The sequence below is a fragment of the Amia ocellicauda genome, chromosome 10 (genome assembly GCF_036373705.1).
Source record: "Amia ocellicauda isolate fAmiCal2 chromosome 10, fAmiCal2.hap1, whole genome shotgun sequence".
In the NCBI taxonomy this organism is placed as follows: Eukaryota; Metazoa; Chordata; class Actinopteri; order Amiiformes; family Amiidae; genus Amia; species Amia ocellicauda.
This window is the reverse complement of record NC_089859.1, coordinates 17,862,192-17,886,382: the sequence shown is the minus strand read 5'-3', so window position 1 is coordinate 17,886,382 and position 24,191 is coordinate 17,862,192. Positions and strand designations below refer to the sequence as shown.

At 44.9% G+C, this 24,191-nt stretch overlaps 1 protein-coding gene across 1 annotated transcript in view; it reads left to right on the top strand.

The window, feature by feature from the left end:
- The window catches only part of frmpd3 (FERM and PDZ domain containing 3), a 46,189-nt gene that overhangs the window by 5,474 nt on the left and 16,524 nt on the right, over window positions 1-24,191 (top strand). The window contains exons 2-10 of the mRNA XM_066715350.1: window positions 4,920-5,022; window positions 5,572-5,617; window positions 11,873-11,977; window positions 15,260-15,367; window positions 17,257-17,388; window positions 18,016-18,135; window positions 18,655-18,791; window positions 19,166-19,292; window positions 23,284-23,373. Of these exons, the coding sequence (XP_066571447.1) occupies window positions 4,920-5,022; window positions 5,572-5,617; window positions 11,873-11,977; window positions 15,260-15,367; window positions 17,257-17,388; window positions 18,016-18,135; window positions 18,655-18,791; window positions 19,166-19,292; window positions 23,284-23,373 (968 nt within the window). The remainder of the gene's footprint in view (window positions 1-4,919; window positions 5,023-5,571; window positions 5,618-11,872; window positions 11,978-15,259; window positions 15,368-17,256; window positions 17,389-18,015; window positions 18,136-18,654; window positions 18,792-19,165; window positions 19,293-23,283; window positions 23,374-24,191) is intronic.

Sequence of the window (24,191 nt, the reverse complement as noted above, 5' to 3'; positions counted from 1 at the left end):
GGTGCACTTTCCCAAGACCCATTTGAGCTACTGAACTCAGCTGAGCTGAAGCTGGTGTCACTTAAGACTGCGTTTTTGCTGGCAATCACCTCTGCAAAACGCGTGAGCGAGTTACACGCCCTTTCCGTACACCCATCATGTGTCCATTTTGCGGGAGATGGCTCCAGGGTAACTCTACGGCCTAACCCTGCGTTCCTCCCGAAAATGCTGTCTCCATTTCATGTCAACAGGGCTATTGAGCTGATGGCTTTTCATCCTCCTCCCTTTGCTTCAGAGCAAGAAAGTTTGCTTCACGGTAAGAGCTGTAGTTGCCCTGCGTTAGCTGCGCTATTCGACAGGTGTCAACTGCTCCTGTGTGCCACGTGTGGCACATGAGCCAGCTCCTGAACCCCGTGATGTATATATGTGTATATACACTCACCTAAAGGATTATTAGGAACACCATACTAATACTGTGTTTGACCCCCTTTCGCCTTCAGAACTGCCTTAATTCTACGTGGCATTGATTCAACAAGGTGCTGAAAGCATTCTTTAGAAATGTTGGCCCATATTGATAGGATACCATCTTGCAGTTGATGGAGATTTGTGGGATGCACATCCAGGGCACGAAGCTCCCGTTCCACCACATCCCAAAGATGCTCTATTGGGTTGAGATCTGGTGACTGTGGGGGCCAGTTTAGTACAGTGAACTCATTGTCATGTTCAAGAAACCAATTTGAAATGATTGGACCTTTGTGACATGGTGCATTATCCTGCTGGAAGTAGCCATCAGAGGATGGGTACATGGTGGTCATAAAGGGATGGACATGGTCAGAAACAATGCTCAGGTAGGCCGTGGCATTTAAACGATGCCCAATTGGCACTAAGGGGCCTAAAGTGTGCCAAGAAAACATCCCCCACACCATTACACCACCACCACCAGCCTGCACAGTGGTAACAAGGCGTGATGGATCCATGTTCTCATTTTGTTTACGCCAAATTCTGACTCTACCATCTGAATGTCTCAACAGAATTCGAGACTCATCAGACCAGGCAACATTTTTCCAGTCTTCAATTGTCCAATTTTGGTGAGCTTGTGCAAATTGTAGCCTCTTTTTCCTATTTGTAGTGGAGATGAGTGGTACCCGGTGGGGTCTTCTGCTGTTGTAGCCCATCTGCCTCAAGGTTGTACGTGTTGTGGCTTCACAAATGCTTTGCTGCATACCTCAGTTGTAACGAGTGGTTATTTCAGTCAAAGTTGCTCTTCTATCAGCTTGAATCAGTCGGCCCATTCTCCTCTGACCTCTAGCATCAACAAGGCATTTTCGCCCACAGGACTGCCGCATACTGGATGTTTTTCCCTTTTCACACCATTCTTTGTAAACCCTAGAAATGGTTGTGCGTGAAAATCCCAGTAACTGAGCAGATTGTGAAATACTCAGACCGGCCCGTCTGGCACCAACAACCATGCCACGCTCAAAATTGCTTAAATCACCTTTCTTTCCCATTCAGACATTCAGTTTGGAGTTCAGGAGATTGTCTTGACCAGGACCACACCACTAAATGCATTGAAGCAACTGCCACGTGATTGGTTGGTTAGATAATTGCATTAATGGGAAATTGAACAGGTGTTCCTAATAATCCTTTAGGTGAGTGTATGTATTATGTGTTAAACAGCAGGACTGTGGCTCCATTCTAAAATTGTAGAATGGAGCTCACTGCCGCTGTTCCCAGCTGATGGTGCTTGAGTTTTGCTGCCTTGCTGTGTATATAGTTCCTTTGTTAACACAGTAGAGCTAATGCTGCCCTGCATTATCCGGTCTAACCAGCAGGCGTCAACTGCTCCTGTGTTCCATGGGCGGCGCATGAGTTCGTTCCTGCGCCCTGTAGTGTATATAGTTCGTTTGTACGAAATCTAAATTGTCAGCACAATGGAGCTCTTCCACTCTACTGTTTAGTTGAGTTGGATGCTCTTGTGCTGCGTGCTGACAGCATGAAGGTCTTGCTGTCATGCGATATGTTTATATTGTATATTGTTCAGCTTGGCTACTCTGTTGACTAGCCAGCTATGTATTATATTGTATTTTTCTCATTGGGTCTGTGGCCCCGCTCCTATTGGGTCAGGGGTCCACTGCCATGATATTGCACGGAGGCTGCACAAGTGCTTCATTGCCCGCGCCAGACATTGTGCAAGTAGATTACGGCCTCGCTCCTAGCTGCACTAGTAGAGCAGCCGGCCTTGCTCTTGTAAGCGGAGGGCGTAAGAGTTTACCTCTGTAGCCTGTATGCTGATTGCAGACAGTTCCCGGTAAGAGCGTGACTACGCTCCTCGCTCCTGGACGACTCAGGTGCGGACCTACTGGGCCCCTGAGGTTACTGTCTGGTGTTGTGTTGCCGAGGCCCCCTAGTGGTGGACCTCGGGGCAGGCTCCTTATCAGCTTGCTGCCTCCTCCCTTGCAACCTTTTTTTTATACAGTAACCCCTCCCCCTCGGGCAGTGCTTCTGACTTGAAAGATAACGATAGGTTACATATGCAACCCCGGTTATCTGAAAAAGGAAGCACTGCCCAAGGGTTGCAAGGTTGCGTGGGAGTCCTGGCTCTCGGCAAAAGAGGATGTCACATTTTATAGAACAGGAAGTGGGAAGGGACCTGTTCTGAGTGACGAACGCAGGGGCCAATGGCAGCTTTGATAGAGTGACGTTTCGATCGGGTTCCTACGGAAGTGCGCAGAAACCCCTCTCCCCCTTGGGCAGTGCTTCCTTTTTTAGATAACTGGGGTTGCATACACAACCTATCATTACTATCCTGTACTGGATGTCTGACAAGATACCATAACAAAATTTGCCAGCACTCCCCTTTTCTCTCTCCTATAGAAACTGTAACACTCCTCTAGCAGGTCATGTGTAGCAAAGAAGTTAAGCGGCAGCTTCACCAGACAGTTCAAGTCTTTAGGAGCAAAGCCCATACCCTTCTGAAGTATTTCTCTTCTAAACTGCAGTCTTGAAATCTGATGGCCTCCTCCGCCTTCCCTGGTGAACTGGACTGCGCTAACTCGCAGTCTGCGACGAGTGTGGAAACCCCATCATCATCCGTTGTCTCCAGGGAGCAGATAAAGTACAGATGGAATTGTTTCAAACAGGACTGGTTGGTCTCTTCTGCTCCCTAGCCTCTCCCAGGGTCCTCCAATGTAAGACTCAGGCAGGATTAGAGAGAGGCAGAGAGGCAGGATTAAGGCAGAGAAACAAAAAAACTAAAGAAAGAAAACTAAGAACTTGTGGCCCGAGTAGAGACTCTCCAAGAGCATCTCCTCGAGTCACCTATACTTCCCTGGAGGCAGGTGGGTCTACTCCTAGCCCGATCCAGTCAATGGAAGGCCGATGTTCTCAGAGTCCCAGGTTGAAGGAGGCCCATTATGTTGGAGGGGGTTGCTAGGTCCGTCCGACCTAGTTCAATCGTTGAGGCCTGGTCCTCGCCTGGATCACCTGCGGGTGGGAGATTCTGGTGGGTTAGTATCCACAAAGAGGCCTGGTTGGCGTCACTGCTCCAGTAGGCCGCGCTCCTCCTGCTGAGGCCTGGTCCCCATAGTCTAGCGGATCTGGATCCTCGCTGGGCCAGGGCTCCTAGGGTGCACTGCCTCTCCTGAATCCCGTTTGCCGATCAAGGTCCTCCTCGCTCTCCAATCACACTGGTCCAGGCAGATATCCATCCTTGGCAGCTCCCCTCCAATAGGTCTTCTAGAGCTAGACTTCCTTCATACTGGAACTGGAACTCCACTGGATCAGGATCGCCTCCGCACTGCCTCTTTAGGAACAAAAGGAACAAACATAAGCATAAAGGTTATCTGACGCAAAGATCTCCTCCGGGTCCCCCTTCTGGTGATGGAGGGAAACCCAAGTCCCAGATGGGCTGTTTATATATGCGTTTTGATTACACCCCTCATACAAAGACACTGTGATATCCCATGGTAGAGATCTAGTACAGTGCAGTACAGCATGGTAGCATGAACAGTGGTGTAAGTGGGGGGAGATCAGCAGTTAACTCAACGTGGTGGAAAAGGTCTTATGAGTACAGCCCTGAAGGTGCAGAACACTAAAGAAAACTAGTAGAAGTAGTACTAGTGTTAAGTGCAAGATTTGCGTATCATTGTGGGTATTGATCTTGCTTGCTTGGTGTTGGTGCTGGTGTTGGTGTCTGTGTGCCCCAGAGGCACCTGACCCTGCTGTATGTGCTGCTCTGGGTTCTGTCCTGCATCTATTGTGCTGCTGTTCGTTGTCGTTCCCGTCTGGTGTGCAATGAGCTGCACTGCATTCACTCACCGCTTTCCTGCTGTGTGTGTGTGTGTGTGTGTGTGTGTGTGTGTGTGTGTGTGTGTGTCAGGGCTCAGCACATATGTGAGCCACCCTGTTCAGCTGAAGCTGTTTCTCGTTGGGGGCTGTGCAGCTCAGGTGCCTGTGACAGGGGTGCGAATTTGAGGACCTGCTGCTTACACCCTGATCTGCGTACCTCTTAACAGCCCAGTGCCCCTACTATGCACACTTGCCAGCGGACAAACTGCAGAAATTTGATGAATGGAAACATTTGTCCCTCTGCAAACCCCACCAGAGCTGACACTAGTCCCCTCGCACTAGATTGGCTCAGGAGTGTCTCTGTTCTCTCAGCAGTCTCCGGGCATGGTTTCCCAGAGCCTTTGTCACAGTCCAAATCACCTATCCATGCTTTGACATGACTTCACTGTGCTTGGCTGCAGGTGACTGTGCTGTCACCACAGAGTACCACAATGATCCTGTGCAGGGTGCAGTGCAGTGCTGTATTTGTGTAGTGTCAGTCTGTCTTGTTCCATGCTGGCACTCTGTCTGTATATGTCTTGGTGCAATGTCTCTCTCCATGTCCCTCAGTCCTGCCCCTCACTGAATCTGTGTCTCTCTGCTGTTTGTCCCAGGTGGTCCCTCAGAGGGGAAGCTACTCCCTGGAGACCAGATCCTCTGCATTAATGAGGAGCCCATGAGCGACGCCCCCCGAGAGAGAGTCATAGACCTTGTAAGGTAACATCCTTCACTGAGACTGAGGGTGTGGGGGCACTATAAAACTGTGTAGTCTGTGGGTCTGGCTGCTTTCTCTAGAGACCTGCAGGACCGTTTACTGTAGTGTGCCATACAAATAGATTTGTATTTCTTCGGTAGGGGAACAAGTCAAGAAATACAAATGAACTAAAACAGTGCCAGGAGAGCTCAGCACACACATACATAACATGACTCTTCAGCTCTTCTCGAAGTCACTTGCAATTGCTCGCTCCGGTAGTTTATGCTTTTATTTTTTTACTCAAATCAATTACAATACACTAAAAACTTGAATATATTGCAAATAAATTGACCCTAGTGTTTCAGGCTGTTATACACTGCTCTATGCAATCTGCTGAGACAGCTGGCTATCTTGCAGTACTTCATGTCAGGGAATTGTGTCAATAAATATCTGAAACTTTGTTAGCTGCTTCCTTAAAATCACACCTCAAAGTCCAGGCCAGGGTGTAACGGGCTTCAGACATATAGTAATGGTGTGAAAACGGTTCAATCTCTGTTTGTTCCCTTTTCCAGGAGCTGCAAGGAATCCATTGTGCTCACCGTATTACAGCCTCACCAGGTGAGTCTCCCGTACCTGTGTTGCCTGACACACCTGCTGACCCTGTCCTAAGCCCCACTGACCAGTGATGGATAAGAGTGTGTGTGTATCCACCCGTGCTCCTGAAGCATGTGCCTGGAGGTGCCATCAGCTCCTTCCCTTTTCAACTAAACTAATGATAATAGTAATGAAAAGAATATATAGTAATATACATTTTGTTCACAAGTTCCTTTAAGTCACCTGGGTTTACCTGTGCCTCCCAGCTGCCTGTGCCTCCCCACCTGTGCTCAGGTTGAACTGTAGCAGGAGTGGTTTTGTCGTTTAAAGGATACATTTCTGGAAAGGGAAGTAATTTGCTTAACTTTTATAACAAGGACAGCTCACTGCAAATCAGTTCAGATCACAAGCCTGTCCACTGTAAATCTGAGCTCTACGTGTTCACTGTTCGAGGATCCATAAAATCCTGCCCTTCGTCAGTAGCAGTTAGCAGTTACTGCGGTGTTGTATTCCACACTCCGCCCTAACCCCTCCGCTCCCTGATGCTTTTTACTTGCATGAGTCACATTGGATTAAAGCATCAGACCAATAAATACAAACAGAAATACCTGGTAAAGTCAGAATCAGCCCCACAGCACTAGCTGGGGAAAGACAGTAGAGCTCGGGGAACAGCAACGTGCAGATTGTGTCTAGGTGAGCGGATCGATACCCTGTTTGGAGCAGAGTTAATATACTGCGCTCCTTCCTTATCCCCGGTGGGTTCACACTGAAATAGAACCATTACTGTACACATTAATCCCTGGCAGTCATCCGCGGAACGATCAATACAGCACACCATTACAGCCACACACATGGACCATAACGCTGTCGCACAAGCGCAATTGCATTTACACATCAGCCATAACATTATGACCACCTGCCTAATATTGTGTAGGTACCCCTTTTGCTGCCAAAACACCCCGGACCCGTCGAGGCATGGACTCCACTAGACCTCTGAAGGTGTGCTGTGGTATCTGGCACCAAGATGTTAGCAGCAGATCCTGTAAGTCCTGTAAGTTGCGAGGTGGGGCCTCCATGGATCAGACTTGTTTGTCCAGCACATCCCACAGATGCTCGATTGGATTGAGATCTGAGGAAATTGGAAGCCAAGTCAACACCTTGAACTCGTGATTCATCAGACCAGGCCACCTTCCTCCATTGCTCCGTGGTCCAGTTCTGATGCTCACGTGCCCATTGTAGGCACTTTTCGCAGTGGACAGGGGTCAGCATGGGCACCCTGACTGGTCTGCGGCTACGCAGCCCCATACGCAACAAACTGCAATGCACTGTGTGTTCTGACACCTTTCTATCAGAATCAACATTACATTTTTCAGCAATTTGAGCTATAGTAGCTCGTCTGTTGGATCAAACCACACAGGCCAGCCTTCGCTCCCCACGTTTTTCCTTCCTTGGACCACTTCAGACGTATCCTTTGGTACTGACCACTGCAGACCAGGAACAACCCACAAGAGCTGCAGTTTTGGAGATGCTCTGACCCAGTCATCTAGCCATCACAAAGGCCCTTGTCAAAGTCGCTCATATCCTTACGCTTGCCCATTTTTCCTGCTTCTAACACATCAACTTTGAGGACAAAATATTCACTTGCTGCCTATATATATATATCCCACCCACTGGGAAATGTTATCAATTTCATACAGGGCTGGCTCCTGGCATAGGCGGATAAGGCGGTCACCTTGGGCGCCATATGTCGTAGGGGTGCAGACTGGCGCTCCACAGGCACCCTTCTCTCCCTTCTTCGCGAGTCCCAATTTATCATAATTTATTGTCTCCACATATTACTCATTCTCAACACAGTAACCGCTTTGTCTCACATTCTGCTCCTTTCAATCCCCAAGAAAAAAGCTTGTGCCCTTTGTTAGTGGTATACCAGGGTGTTACAACAGTAATTCTGTATCCAAATGGCATTGTATTTTAATATTACCAAAGCTGGACCTTTAAATAATTTGAAGGGCACCACACATCACATTTGTACATATTATAATAATTTTCAAGCCATAATTTTGTAGCAACAAACTAAATTGGACTATGACATTTACAGTCACACTTTTTGGTATTAATAAAACGGGGAGAAAATACCATAAATGGTGTATATCAACCACTGACAGCAAAATAATGCAAATTCAGTCCACATGAACATGTAGGTAGGTAGGAATGTAGGTAGGAGTCCATTCTTGTTTTAGGTCTCCAATGTCCTTTAACTGATTTCGTTTTTTAGACCTGTTTGTCTTGGTTAAGTGGCAGAAATATGTTTGATGAGAGGGGACTAATGTCACTTTGGTTGTACAGTGTAAGAAAATCCTCCTCCTCTCCCAATGCTTCCAGCTCTTGATGGTCATCATAATCTTCAGAATCAGGTTTTTGCTGATGCCACTGATTTGTCTGGCCATTCTCCACTCCTCTGTTTTGAAAAGTAGTTGACCTTTGTCACTTGTGTTTAATGTAACTGTAAACTTGTTTTGGCCAGTTTTGGCCCCTTGATTGAAAATGTCAAGCAGATAGTTTTCAACATTTTCTGACATTTTCTGATCTCTCATAGTTTATCTTATAGCCCAGCCTTCCTTTTTGATTTGCCTGGGATGGTGGATTGTCCTATTAGCAATTCAAACCTATTTCAAACTGGAAGTTATTCAATGCCTTTATTCTCTCCAACCTCTGCTCTCTGTGCCTGCCATCACCTCCACAACAGCTATTCTGCAGCCTTTCATACCACAGTGTAATTCTAAGGCCTCTTTTAAGTCCTTTGGAGTTGGAACATTGTGTTTCTCATTCACATACCTTCTAATGTGCATTTTCATGGATGCAATCTTTCTATTGTCCTTTCCAGCTTGATGGTCTGAGAAATCATAGATGGTAAGGATAACAATAATGAACAACTGTGATAACATCCAGCATTATCTGACTATAGGTATGTTGTAGACAGTGAGGAATTCTCAGCCTTGATCGTTGACAGCACATGCTCTATTCAAAAGAGAACCAGTCTTGCTTATAGTTGTTGAAGACATGGACTCCACGTTGAAGTTTCCATCTTCTCCTTTGGTGATGACCGCTGACACGTGCCACCTCCTTCTATGCTTCCCAAAGAACTCTGTTATCTGCTGCAAGAGCTCCTGGAGTCACAAGGGTCCTAAGACCAATGAGGAGATAACATCCTCAGGTGTTCCCCAAGGCTCCGTCCTGGGCCCGCTCCTGTTCTCTCTCTACACTCGCTCCCTGGGCCCCCTCATCGCTTCCCATGGTTTCTCCTACCATTTCTATGCTGATGATGCCCAGATCTTCCTGTCTTTTCCCTCTTCTGACCCTCTCATCCCCTCTCACATCTCTTCCTGCTTGTCTGCTATTTCCGTCTGGATGCGCTCACACCACCTCAAGCTCAACCTCTCCAAATCGGATCTCTTGTTTTCCCCCCACTCTTCCTCACCTTCTGCTGACCTCCCCATCTCGATCCCCTTGGAATCCACCACACTCTCTCCTTCTTCCGCTAAAAATCTAGGAGTCACCCTTGATCCTGCGCTCTCCTACACCCAGCACATCACCACACTGACACGCACCTGTAGATTCTTCCTGAGCAACATACGCCGAATCCGTCCCTTCCTCACCGACTACTCGACTCAGCTACTCGTCCAGTCACTGGTCCTCTCCCGCCTGGACTACTGCAAGTCCCTCCTGACCGGCCTGCCTGTATCTACTACCCGCCGCTCCAGCTCATCCAGAACTCTGCGGCTCGTCTGATATTCTCTCTGCCACGATTCGCACACGCTACTCCACTGCTCCGCTCCCTCCACTGGCTCCTGATACCGGCACGCATTCAGTTCAAGACTTTGACCCTCACCTACCGCTGTCTCGACCACACTGTACCGAGTTACCTTCAGTCCCTCATCTCCCCATACATCCCCTCCAGATCACTGCGGTCTTCCAGTGCCAGAAGACTAACTCTACCTCCTCTCCACTCTCCTTCCTCCAGAGCCCCCTCCTTCTCATCCCTGGCCCCTAAATGGTGGAACGACCTTCCCACCGAAGTCAAAACAGCAGAGTCCTTGACCTCATTCCGGCGCTTACTCAAGACGCATCTTTTCAGACAGTACTTGTAATATTAGTCCTCTATCCCTGCTAGATAGCACTTCACAGTCCTTATTATGCTTCTCGCGTTCTTGATTGTTTTCCTCCTTGCTCCCTTTCCCATAGCCCTTGACTGTGACCCTACATCTTGACAGCACTTAGATTTCACCGTCCAGGATGTAGGAAGTCACTTACTGTACTTGTGTAAATTGTAAATTGGAATTTGTAAAATGTATTATTTTGAATTGCTGTTTTAGCTAAATTGAATTTGTAATGTTTGATGCCTTGTACTTCACTGTATTTTTGCACTTATGTTGTAAGTCGCCCTGGAAAAGGGCGTCTGCCAAGAAATAAAAATAATAATAATAATAATAATAATAATAATAATAATAATAATAATAATAATAATAATCCTCATTTGGGAGGGGTTTGGGTTTGGGAGATGTTTAATCAATGCTGGAATGCCATAACCTATACAGATAATCAATCTAACATGAAAAACAAATGTATACAAATATGGGGACAGAAAAGTAAAGAAAGTATGTAGAAGGCCATAAAAGTTAATTTAATAAAATCACTGATCACACAGCCCCTGGAATGATATAAAATAAATAATATTTCAATTAAATTAGGTCATATTAAGATATAATGCCATTTGGATACAGAATTACTGTTGTAATACCCTGATATACCACTAAGAAAGCATTCCTGAAACCACTATGAAGACTCCAAAGCTATTAATTTGATATTTCTAAGTAAAGGACATGACCACAAGTGATTTTAATTTCAATTGGAAGATATTTACCCACAACACACCCAGTTTTAGCCTTTATGTGTGTTTTAGCCAGCTATAGCCAGTGTGTATTCTTCCTAAAACCAAAAGGTGTCCCCCAAGGAGTAAAGCCCTTACTGTAGTAACATCCCATTTATTTAAAAGTTTCTATTCAAAGAGGGCACAAACTTTTTTTCTTGGAAACTAAAAACACCTGAAATCTTCTATTATAAGGTCAATCATAGCTCCTCATAACTATCCTAAATACAAAATATTGAGGGATTTGGCTTACCCCCATCTTTCTACTTTTGCCTGGTTTGCCATGCAATGACAATTAAGCAGTTCAAGTCCATTGAATAACCTGAAATGGTACAAAGGTAAGCGGTAAACTGCCAGAGGTTAAAAAAATAAAAAATAAAAAAAAATGTTTAGGTTACCAAAAACTGAAAAATAATTTCAGATTTATATACTGTGTTACTACATCCTCTTATGCATTATTTGGCAGTGTTACGCGCAGCTCCTGTGCATAGAAGTTACACTGTATTCCTACAATGTGCACATCGTTTGAAATCTTATTCTCTTGGCTTCCAGCGCGTTTCATTCTCAAACACATCCCATTTACAGTTTACGTGTCATCCATCATCACAGATCACTTGAATTTCTTTCCACTATATATAAGCTTGTTTTGTTATTTGTTCTATGCTTTAACATTATGACATTAAACTGTATATTTCAATAAAATCTAGAAAAATTGAGGCATTCTAAAACTTTTGAACGGTAGTATATATATATATATATATATATATACACACATACTACACACACAGAGCTAGCTAATATAGCTAATAATTTAGACATTGTTTCTGATATCAGTGTTAGTGATTGCTAGCCACATTTTTGCTTGTAATAAATAATTTTGTATTAGTATTGTTATTATTTATTATTCTTAGTAGTAGTATATGAAGCACAAAATCACTATTTACAGCAATAAACAAAGTAAATGGCTGTAAATATAAAAAAATGTAATACTGAAATATTTTTTTCATGGGGGGGTGCTATCCCCAAATCTCACCTAGGGTGAGTGCCAGAGCCGGCCCTGATTTCATGTTTTATTATATTTGTAAATCAGTGTGGGTAATTTTAACAACTTCACGACCGCAACGTGATCCGTGATCTGTGAAATGAGTGCTTTGACCTCAGAGGCTCAAAGTCTCTCTCTCTCAAAAATGTGTTTTCAAAAAGGCATAATGAAATTATTCATTTTGCAAAAGCTTGTTAAAAGAGAAATAACAGCACAGTGTGTTATTACCACTGTCTCTTTTCCCTTGCTCCCACTCTCTCTCATTCTCCCTCTCTCTCTCTTTCTCTCTCTCTCTCTCTCTCTCTCGCAGTCACCCAAGTCTGCCTTCATCAGTGCTGCCAAGAAAGCACGACTGAGAACCAACCCCCCGAAAGTTCGTTTCTCTGAGCAGGTGTCCGTCAGCGACCCCGACACAGTATGTTCCCCAGGGGCTGCAGAACATTGGGGTCAGGGGTGGTTATTTGGGGGCTGCATCTTTCTCCACAGCTGGCAATTCGACAACCGAGTCTTAGAAATGTCTTGTCTTTCACTTTCACCTTAGCTAACTTGGGAGACAGAGAGTGAACTAGCTCAGCTGTCTGTGAAATGAGTTAAGCGCAGGACAGGGACCATTTACATTATGCTAGTGTTACCCCAAAGCTAGCATCAGATGGAAGTGCACTGTGTTTACTTTATCAGCATGCAATGTGCTGAGGGCATAGCTGACAGGCAGGCTGCATTTTGATGGGATATATAACCGGCTTCCATTGAACTGCACTTTGCCTCATTTGAGGTAAATGTGTCACCTGGTGTGAAACAGCCTGTGATCAATGGGACATTTGGCTCCCCAAAAATACTGCCTACTTGTGCTGCATGTTTTGTACACAGCTGTCACATTGGCATCCATTAGGGAGCTGGGGCAGCCGCACACAGAGAGATATCTCTCAGGTAAATTAGAGGAAGCAGGATGAGAGTAATCCGCAGAGGTCCCTGAAGGAATCCACCTGATGGGACTGCAGATGCTGGATAAACAAGCCAGGAGAAAACAACCTTCCGAGGCAACCCAATGGGCTCAATCTGTGTGTGCTCACCGTCATCTGCAGCCGCTGGAGAGTGATTGAACATGACAAACTTGTGTGCGCACTCTGCACACGATACCATACAATACAGCACCCGACTGTCATGCGCCAGGTGTCATTAATCAGAAGACAAGAGACAGAAAAAAATAGAAAAGTGGTGCTGGTCTCCTGTGAGAGTTGATCTGATCATGTGTCAGCATCACCAATCCTGTGGACTGCCTCTAATTGCAGAAGCAGCCCAGGCATGAATTAACTATATCATACAGAGACTCTTCTGGCGGTGTGTCTGTAATTTTAAACAAACCAACCTATCGGTTTTTAAATTGCCTGCTGTAGTGCTGCGGTTGGCTATGGTTTCTGTGCAATCACCTCTTTTGTTAATGTGGAAATGCATCAGCACTGTGATCCATAATGCTAAAATGCAGCAATTAATACTCGCCATAATTTACTTTGCCATTGCTAAAGACATCAAACGAAAGATAGTGGTGCTCTGAATGGCACCACACTAGCAATTCACAGCAGAAAATCAGACCGTTCTGCCCATTAGCAAATGGTTTTGGTTATATTAGTAGAGCCCTGATTTCCTGAGCTCAACGTGTCACAGCTTATGGGTGGCAGAATAGCTGTACACCTTGCAGGTCCTGACTACGCCACTCTGTTTAATGAGTGGAGAGAACTCACGCCACCAAGTATCCCCCAGCTCAGACCAGGACCCCAGCAGGACTGCAGGTAAGAATAATACAGTTATTATCTTATATTCAAGAAGTCACAGGTAAGTAGATTTGTAATTATCAATCTGTCTCTTAATTTCACAAAGGTGCAACTGCAGTGCAAGTTGCCGGAGGGGAGGCAGCAAACACGGGAAGAGTTCAGAAGATAAACAGAGCCATATAAATTAAATATAAATACAGTGTCCATTAAAATGAAAGTGCAAAAGTCTCCTCACTTCCTTCAATAAAGTGCTTTTGTATTTCACCGTGTAGGTTTCTCTATTCTCTCAACATTCCAATAATTAATCATTCAATACTTAATGCTCCACAGTCTTCACTGTTGACTTCAACAATTAAGTATTTTCTTTCTCCTTTGTTCACCGTTCCGAGTTCCAGATTTCTTTTTCCTTGGTTATGTGCAATCCTTATGATGGGAAGCTTTTTCGCCATCCTTCCCTGTATCACTGTCTCATAAACCGCTACCCCTCCAGCACTGCGTTCTCTGTCTCATTGCTGGAGTACCCTGTACTCTTTCCGTGGCTGTTCTGTGTGTGTGTGTCTTGGTCCTGAATGAAAGAAACCCTCATCCTAAATAGAAAGGCAGAGAAACGGGGCACAGGTGAAGATAATTGGTAATAAGAGTTCAGGTAAGTAAAGATGAGAATGCCCCTCGGTGGCATACACCATGCAAATAAACAATAATAACCTCAATCACCAATAATTGCACACTTAAGAGAATCATAATGAAAAACACACAAAAGAAAAACAAGGAAGCAAGCTCTTGAATAATAATAAAACAACCAGTGATGGTGAATAATAAGAGCATATATTTGCAAATAAAAAGTGAAAAGAAAACATAATAGGTAATTCATTACTTAAGTGAATAAATAAATGCCCGTCATGCCCTGTTCGTGACACTAGCACACTATGACACAGTCTGCAGGCACCGCACTCTTCTCGCCTTTGCAAAGCTGCACTCCAGCTTGCGGTCTGTACCCAATGATGTTTGTTTGCAGTTTGGTGTCACCTAAACAGTTTGTGTTCATTCTGACTTTCCCTCCCTCCCCACCACAATCACACAGCCAGCCAGCCTGAAACAAGCAGCTTCACGGATCAGGGAAACAAAGATGGAGGCATATTTGTGGGCTGCTGTTCCCACAGTCCTGTGATTTATTGAGAAAAGAGATGCTGGCTTACTGTTGCCCTAAGACAGACGGCTCAGCACACTTGAGATTTATAATAGATATAAAATGCCAGATAATGCCATTGGCAATACAGATGGTGTTGTGGTATTACAAGCATAAGCAAATTAATGATATTTCCCAGTTTCACTGTAATCAATGTGGAACAGTAAAGTGTAGTACCAGCTCTGTTAAAAAAAAGGGTTCATGGGAGAGAGGGAGGTCTTTGTAGGGGACAGGGTGGCATTAGCAGGGGACATGGGGGCCATTGTAGTGGACGGGGGGGGGGGGTTGTAGGGAACAGGGGCATTTGTAGTGGGCACAGGTCAGATATTGATAAATATACACTCTGAGAAAGCTGGAGATGTGATCTGTGTATATATGGTTCAGTTAATAATTTGATTGTGGGTGGGGGGCAGTGGGTGGAGATATCCAGTCTGAAATGCAATACTACAGTCAAAGGTGCAAGCAGCTATTAAGGGGTCTTGCCCTGATGGACACGGTGTGTTGTGTAATTTCCTCTCTCCCTTTTGACCTTCTGCAGTTGTTCAGGGGACAAATACATAGAATTCTGCACAGACTTCTTTACTTCATCCTCTGATAAATTCTTTCTCCCTCCTTCTCCCCTCTCTCTCCCTCTTCCCTTGTTCTCTCCCCCTTTACCCTCTCCTTCTCTGTCCCTGTCCCTCTCTCTCCTTCTCCCTCTTTCTATCTCCCTGTACCTCTGTCTCCCTCTCTCTATTATCAGACCATGCTGAAGGACGACGCTCTTCTGCTTATCCCCAATGTTCTCAAGGTGTTCCTGGAGAATGGACAGATCAAGTCCTTCACTTTCGACAGCCGGACCACTGTCAGGGTAGGAGTGTGGCCTGGAGGGGGGGATGGGGAGCATGAGGGGAACAGAGAGTAAGAGGACCAGGGAGAATGGAAGGAGGGAGGGAGACACAGGAGAAGGAAGAAAGGAAGGAGGGAGAGAGGGAGAGTAAAAGGGATGGAGGGAGGCAGATGGGGAGGATACACTGGTGATAATGTCTTCAAAATATTTTCCACTGTAGAAACAGAGGAGCTTCAAGGCCTCTGATTAGAAGGCCATTATTGGTTCTATTAATTCTGTTCCATCAGAGTAGATTCTGTTCTGGAATGAGGAACAGGAGTGATGGGTGGGGGAGGGGGTATCGGGGAGCTCTGTGTAATGGGAGTCTAATTAAATGCACTCGGAGTGATATAAAATTCTATAAACGTTTGCCGTAGCTGATTTACATTAGATTATATCATACCATAACATATTTTTAGAAGCAATTTGTATCCGAATCTGTATTACTGCCCTAAGCTCCAGGTCTCCAAGAGAGAGGGAGAGGGAGAGAGAGAGTGAGACAACATTCCTTCTTCATTCAGTCTGCGGGATGACTGAGAAGCTGAGAGAAAGTTTACAATCGAGAGAAGGCCCATTGTACGTGTTCAGTAGCTGCAGTAACATAATGGTCCAGGCTTTGCAGTCTGTCTGAGTCAGAGCGAGCCCAAGAAGGCAGTTGGCTTCAGGACTGCCACTAGGGTTCGTTCCAGACGCCCCTCCACACCTCTATGTGGGAGGAGGTGCCTCCTGCTTTTGGTTCTGAGTGCCTTTAAACTGTTTCTGCTTGATTTAATCCCTGGGTCTTTGTAAAATCTGGATTGTGGTAAGAGCGAATGTGAGGGAGGGAGGGAATAAATCTACGGAAAGGGTGGGATATATGGGATATATTTTAGATATATTTTAGTCTGTAATCCATATATATATATTATTTGTTCAAATTATATTTTAGGAAATTAACCTCACCGTATATTTTCAACCTGTACATTTTAAATATAAATTACAAAAACTAAAATATATTTAAAATACATCACATATATATATGGGCTCAAGGGCATGTCTGTGTGGAGTTTGCATGTTCTCTCCATGTCCGTGTGGGTTTTCTCCGGGTACTCCGGTTTCCTCCCACCATCCGAAGACATGTGGGTTAGGTTCATTGGTTTCGCTAAATTACCCTGTATGTGTGTGTTTGTGTATGTGTTGTCCAGCGATGGCTTCCCCGCGACCCTCACCAGGATAAGCGGTTTCGAAAATGGATGGATGGATCACATATATTTTAAACATACAAACAAGTGGCCTATCCTAGCATATGAGAAATATAAGGATCTCACATGTTCACTGTATATTAAAATATTTGTTCCTTATAGGTCTGCCTCTCTCTCTGTTTGTATCTATATATATATATATATATGTATATGACATACACCTCAGCCTTCTGCACGAGCAGGCTAGACACAGGTGGTTTGAGTCCTGCTTGTCTGTTGCTCAGCCACAGTTGTACCACTATCATTGCTAAGTTGAGTTAGCTTCCCGTCAGCTCAGCAGAGCTTTGTAATGCAGATCATGGCTTTGGCTCCTGGAGCGGCGAATCCCAGTCAATTACAGCACCAGGCAGTGCAGGCCACAGGGCTGCGTCTTCTGGCATTTAGTGGGGCTGAGCAGAACTGTAATGTGTTAATCTAGCTGTTCTTACTCTGTTCAAAGGGGGACGAAAGGAAGCCTCAGATCCCTAAACTACAACAGAGTCACAATACAGCAGTCCCAGCCCCTGCCCCCCCAGGCCAAGTCCCTCCCCCCCCCCCCCCCGAATTAGAAACAATTGGTAACAACCCCCCCACACCAAGTTTTCCTCCGTTGTCCTGACCCAGCTCTGACCCAACTCCTCCTCTTCCCAGGATGTAATGTCATCTCTGCAGGACCGGCTGTCCCTGCGCTACATCGAGCACTTTGCCCTGGTGCTGGAGTCCGGCGGGCTCGACCAGAACCACCGGCTACACCTGTTGCAGGAGACCCAGCCGCTTTCCCAGGTAAGTGCTGACCCCTGGCCTACCCTCATCACACCCTCAACTAGATATGACTTTGCCCTAATGTAACGGGGCTCATATGGTATATGAGCACGTAACAAGTGATGTAACCCTCAGTAAAATCAGTACCGTGTTTAGCCTCCCGCGTCAGGAGACCCAGTCTTTTGGCATAGCAGGCTTAACACTCTACTGGCTATAGCCGGTGTGGTGCAGAGTGCTCAGAGGGGCGCCTGTGGTGCACGGTTTGAATCTCAAGTGAGGAGCTCCGACCGCACCGGCTACACTTACCCAGTATTGACCTGCAGGCCTCTCCCTGTGCACCAACTATCTGCTGCTTCGTAAAAGTTTAATCTTAACTGCTGTTAAAATTCTATGCATCAAGATGGAAAGAAGAAGACATTTATTTCCCACGACTCTGGATGCCCTTGTTATAGACTGACATTCTTACATTAAACATCTACTTCTGATGCTTCTGGGGAAAGCGATGGTGATTTGCTGTGTGTACTTGAGAATCCCCACCTGCTGCTGCTGTCCTGCCTTCTGATCTCGGAGTCTCTGTCTGCAAGCAAACTAGCAAGATTACCACCTTCCCCAAGCGGTCAGGGCTGACTGTCATGCTTTTCTCCTTAGGTAGTGCAGAGGACCTATTTCCAGGGGATGAAGTGTCTGTTCCGTATCTCTTTCTTCCCCAAGGACCCTGCAGACCTGTTGAGGAGGGACCCTGCGGCCTTTGAGTATCTCTACATCCAGGTACAGCAGCTGGCCTTCCTCAGGGGGGCATGCACTCTCCGTCAGTGACCTGCGGTGCAAAGACAGCACAGCCAGGACAACAGCAGTAAAGGGCAGTCTGGGGGGGGCACATAGTGATGTGAGGTGAGGACAAAGTGCTGTAGCATATTAAACAGTGTCAGAATGATACTGACAGGAAAGCCTCCCTCCCATGGAGCCCCTTCTAGATTAAACAGCTCAAGTGTTTCAGTACAGCAGCTTTCCCCTTAGATAGAATCCTGAATTCAGTGTGTTGAGGAGCTGAGGGGAGAAAGTTAAAGTGAGAAACATCACCTTTAATTGGTTTTCATGAAAACAAACACAGGATTCGTGAGCTCAGGACAAGATTGGGGGGAAGTGAGGGATAAAGGGAGAGGCAGTGAGGAGTAAAGGAAGGGGCAGTGGGGGTAAAGGGAGTCTGTTGGTGAGCGTGTGGGGGGGTGGGGGGGGCTGGCCATTCTTTTTGTGTGTGTTGACGAGGGTCTGCTTTTCCTTCCTCAGAGCCGTAATGATGTAATCAAGGAGCGGTTTGGTTCGGACTGGAAGTCTGACATCACACTGAAGCTGGCAGCGTTGCACATCTACATCACTGTGTCTGCCGCCAGGCCTAACCAGAAGATCTCCCTGAAGCATGTGGAGTGAGTGTCAGATGCCACATATGTAGTGTGCAGCAGGGCTCAGTGAGCAGCAGGCCTCAGTGTGCAGCAGGGCTCAGCTGAAACAGGGCTTACTCCATAGCAGGTCTCAGTGTGTATTCTATGGCATGACCCCATTTGGGTCACTCCCCTAGACTTGGGAGATCATCACACAAACGCTTTGCCTGTGACAAGACAGAAGCAAAGACATATCTCTGTCTGTAGATACAATTAAAACCAGTGTGTGTGTGACCTTGAGTGTGAGTCATGTCCTGACCCCCTCCCCCCACACACACACCTCCCTCTCTCTCTCTCTCTCTCTCTCTCTCTCTCTCTCTCTCTCTCTCGCTCTCTCTCTCTCTCTGTGCTTTGCCCAGGAAGGAGTGGGGACTGGAGCCCTTCCTGCCTCTTACCCTCCTGCCCACGGTTAAGGAGAAGAATGTGTGCAAGTCCCTCTCTCAGCTGCTCAAGACCTACCAGCACCCTCCCCCCTCTGGGAACAAGGTAAGGAAGTACAATCACAGCGCCCCCTGCAGCCCAACCAACACCAGGTCATCGGACAGTATTACAGCTTTTTGATCGACCTTGCTGTAATATCATTGTGCCTGTAAAATGGTTTATTGGTTTAAAACTGCATTACTGTTATAGCTTCTCCGCCACACAGTCCAGCCTCTGAAGCCTCCTGCACTGCATTATCTCCAAAACTGAGTCTGTCAAGCTTCTCTGGAAGGTTATTTTATTTAGTTAATTTTGTTATTTTAACTGTGTGCAAAGCTCCATTTGTGTTGTAACAGCAGGCTCCGGTGGAGACACATGGTACAGCAGGGAATGTCCTCAAACGCAGTTGATTGCTGATTTGATTATTCTGTGGCAGAGAAACTGCATTAGCAAGTCTGCAAATTGAGGCAATTACGGTATCAGTGTAGACTCTGTTCTTTGTCATTGGTTTATTACTTAATTACTTAATTATTTATTACTTAAAATGTTTTGTATAAATAACTTATTAAAGAACCAACAAGTGTATTATACATTTTAAAAAGTCAAATCTAAGTAGATTTTTACTTCAATTAAGGGTTTAATTAAGTAATTGAGAGCTTGGTTGGAACAGAAAACAGCAGGGTAGATGGTCCTCCAGGACCAGGATTGGGAACTCCTGTCCTAAAATATATAACAACTTAAAAAAATACAGACAAAATCAAAAGTGCAATGTAGGAACTTAAAATACGTTTTTAGTATGAGTAAAGTAGTTTTCTTTCCATAGATATAAATGCAACAGAAATGCATACTGTTCCTTGTGCTGTTTCAGTTTAAAATGATTGGTGGTAAAACCATACAGTTAATTAATACATACAAAATACAATTTAATTGTCCAATCAGTGTCAATTCAACATAATTATTAACATCACAAAATACATGATTAACAACAATGTTGAATCCACTTTGTCTTTGTCAGCTGGCCCACGCATACGAAAACAACAGACCCCCTTGAACTGCACACTCTCTCCTCGCTCCTCATTAAACACCAACAACGCTTACTGAATTGGCAAGAACACAGATTATTTTAGGACAGCATCCTCTTTTCCAAGCATCTTCTTTTCACCAACGCTCTCCGCATCACCTCCAACCCCACCCCCCTTATACTTAATACACCTACTGTTTAAAATAAGATTGCTACAATATTTTCTTGTGGCGAAGCAAGCAGTCACATGGCTCTCTCTCACAACTTTGATCAGTTATAAGTTCAAAAACGTAAGTTTGCTTCTAAAAAATTAAAACATTGATGCATCAATATCGACGTTGAACCCTCTGATACAATGGAGAGTGTCTTGCTGAGACTTGATATTTGGATCATGCCCCCCTTATCCTACATCACAGTTGACACTGGGAAAGGAGAGTGTCTTGGCTGAGACTCGATCCACGGATCTCACCTCCTCCCCATCAAGGTCTTCGGGAGTTATTGGATCGTGCCTCCCTCCCTACTTGACGTCGAAAACTCCATTCTCAACATCAACACATCGATATCAACCACGACCCCCAGAGTTGGACATGAACCCACACACAGACCCAGGATCTGTTGTGAGGAGCTGGGAGAAGCAATCCTGCCTCAGGATTTAAGCTCCTTTTTGGAGGAGGCTATCAACATTAACATTTTCTCCCAGGAATTAAACCCCGGAATGAGACAAAAAGGGGCCTTCCACTGCTGCAAGTGGTGTGAAGCAAAGCTCCCTTCAGATGATGGGCACAAGCTTTGCAACCATGCCCTCCAAGCTCATAGAGGTGCCCGTTTCCACAACAGAGCTCTGCTTTCCCTCACTTAAGGTTTCCTTCATTTTAGCGATAACTTCCGCAAGGAGAGTTTTGTGAGACATGATTCATGCCTTGTCTCCTGGATAAAACCTGTCTGATCTTCTCTGGACGAACCCAGCCTTCCTACCCAAGGTTGTGTTGGCTTTTCATATCAATTGACCTATTGTCCTGGAATCATTCCACCCCCCTCCACACATGTCGGATGAGGACTGCAGACCTCACACACTGTGTCCGATCTGGGCCTTCAGGGGTGGGACTCCTCCTGCCAGCAGGGCCCCTATTGGCCAGCTTTTGTACAAGTTTTTACATGATTGGCAGGTCAGAAGGCTCTTCCCATTCAGTAATGGTTGTCTTTCTTTTTCAGGGAACCAGGGTTATGATAATAACCTAACTTTCTTTTAACTCCCTTATGCTGCTGGCCTGCAGCTGCTTGCTTGCTCAATCTCTCGCTCTCCCTTATTATTGAGTGATGTATCCATCAGCCAATACAAACTCAGTTTTGCATGTCAGAGCTGAACGCCACAAATAAACGACTAGCAGAGAGCCATTCAGAAACAGTGAACTGAAAGAACTGAAAGAATAGAACAAACTGAAAGAACCGAAGTCTCCTGTTCTTTGGTGAACTGAAAGAGAAAGCAGATCTTTAACCTGCTGTGCTATGTGCATGCATGAGATCCACATAAAAGATTTCAACAAAATTTGGGCATATAGTTATGCTTTCACAAACCGGATTGTATGTGTTTAAATAGGCAATATGATATTGAGTTGTCAAACCTGATTTGGTGATCTGCTGGTTTAATAAATAAATTTACTTAATAAAAGCAACACTTATAAGTATTGTTTATATTATTTATTTGACATAAATATTGGCAATGATAAATATGCATTGTTAATTGTGACGTATTTGAAAGATTACAGTACGCATTTGGTTGTTTGCTAAATTGTCTCAATTGATGTGAAGTGATTCATTAAAATTAAGTTGTATATCTCGAAGCTGAAAAGGCATGGATTGTGTGTCTTATTTTAATACCAATACAAAGTTATGTCAATAAAATTTCTTGTGTCACTCATTTTGTTTTTATTATTATTATTCCTGAAAGGCTTTTTATATCACTTTTAGATAGTTTTTAAGACTTAATATAAACTTGGTTTGTCTTATATAAGTTGCTCTGTTAAATGGTACCCTGGTATTTCTGGGGGAAATAATATATAAAGAATATAGGCATTGCTTTTATCAAGTAAATGTATTTATTAAACCAGCAAATCATGTAAATTTTCTATTTAAATAAATTCAATCCATTTTATGAAAGCATGACTAACAGGCATATATTTTGTTCATACATGAGCATAGCGCAGCAGCAAGCAGCACATTCAAGATCTGTGTCTTTCTCTTTCAATTCACCGAAGAAGACTTTGGTTCTGTCGGTTCTTTCAGTTCTTTCAGTTCACTGATTCAAAATACACGGTTCTGCTTTTTGATTTGTTCATTTGGGACGTGCACTTGCACCTTTCATAGGCTGATAGGGGCTGACGCATATACTCATTTGAGTCAGTTCTTGAAGAGTTGGTGTACCGGTAATGTAAATGTTAGGTGAAGGCAGAAAAGCAGTGTTAAGACATGCAACCATAATCAGGTAGCTCTGTGTAATACCAGTTTTAAAACATTTACTTAGTAAATACAACAACCAGGTAGCAGGTATTGCTGCATTATGGAGCTAATGTGAATCCAACCAACCGGAAGTACTGAACTGAGAAGTACTGAGTCAAAAGAACCGGTTCTTCGTACTGAACTGAATCAAAAGAACTGGTTCTCACTAGTGTGTGTGTGTGTGTGTGTGAGGGAAGGGTGAGGCTAAGGGCTGCACCGCTGCACAGAGGGAGAGATGGACCATGTCACTCATGTTTCTAGTCCCCCCTTTAAAACAACCCTTTTTTTATGGGGTCGGCCCAGTTGAACGGCCGGAGCCGGGAGAGAATATATGGGCCGATGGGCTGTCCGCTACTGGTATGAGGCTCCACCAGCTCTGATACACTGATGCTTTTCTCTCTCTCTCTCTCTCTCTCTCTCTCTCTCAGTACAGTACTACTTTTAATGTACAATCCAGTCAGTATGACTGTGTTAACTCCCTCTATTCCTCTTTCCCCCTCTCTCCCTCTCCATCTTTCTCTCTCTTTCCCTTTTTTTCAGGTGCCCCCTCTCCAGGCAAAGCTGCAGTACATGAGAGTTCTGAATGAGCTGCCACCCTTCGGGGGACTGCTGTTCCACACTGTGGGCCTGGTAACACACTACAGCCCCCCCCCACCCCACACACATTGCCTGTTTGTCTGTCTGCCTGCCTGCCTACCTACTTACGTATCTGTCTGTCTGTCTGTGTGCCTGCTCGGTTGCCTGCTTATCAATCTGACCATATCTCTCTGTGTGTCTTTCTGTCAGTGTTTTTGTGTGTTTATGTTTCTCTCTGTCTTGCATATTTCTGTGTATCTTCCATTCTGTCTGAATTTCTATCTAATTATCTGTATATTATTATTATTATTTTTTTTATTTCTTGGCAGACACCCTTATCCGGGGCAGACATAAATGCAAAACAAAGTGTATCTGTCTGTGTAATGGGCTGTCTCCTGATTTGCCTCTCTGCCCTTTCTGTCTACCTGTCTGCCTGTTTCCATGTTTCCAGGAACCAGTTTGAGACATTGCATGTGGGTGTGTGTGAAAATGTAGTGCTGTGTGCTTCTGTCCACAAGTGTCTTTGTGCCAATATGGTGTAGAATCTGGCAGTAGCAACTAGGTACAAGAGTGGCCTGAAATATGAACTTTGCTGACTTCACTGTGGCGTGTTTCTTATTGGGGTAATAAAATAAGTAGTCAGCATGATGGGCCTTTTCAAAGCCTGTGCAAAGCTTACAACTCTTCCTCTGTCCTTGCTGCTGCCGTCTCTTGTTCCTCCATGGATTGAGATACAGTTAGGTCCATCAATATTTGGACATTGACACAATTGTCATCTTTTTGGCTCTGTTCACCACCACAATGGATTTGAAAGGAAACAATCAAGATGTGCTTTAAGTGTAGACTTTCTTCTTTAATTTGAGGGTAGTTAC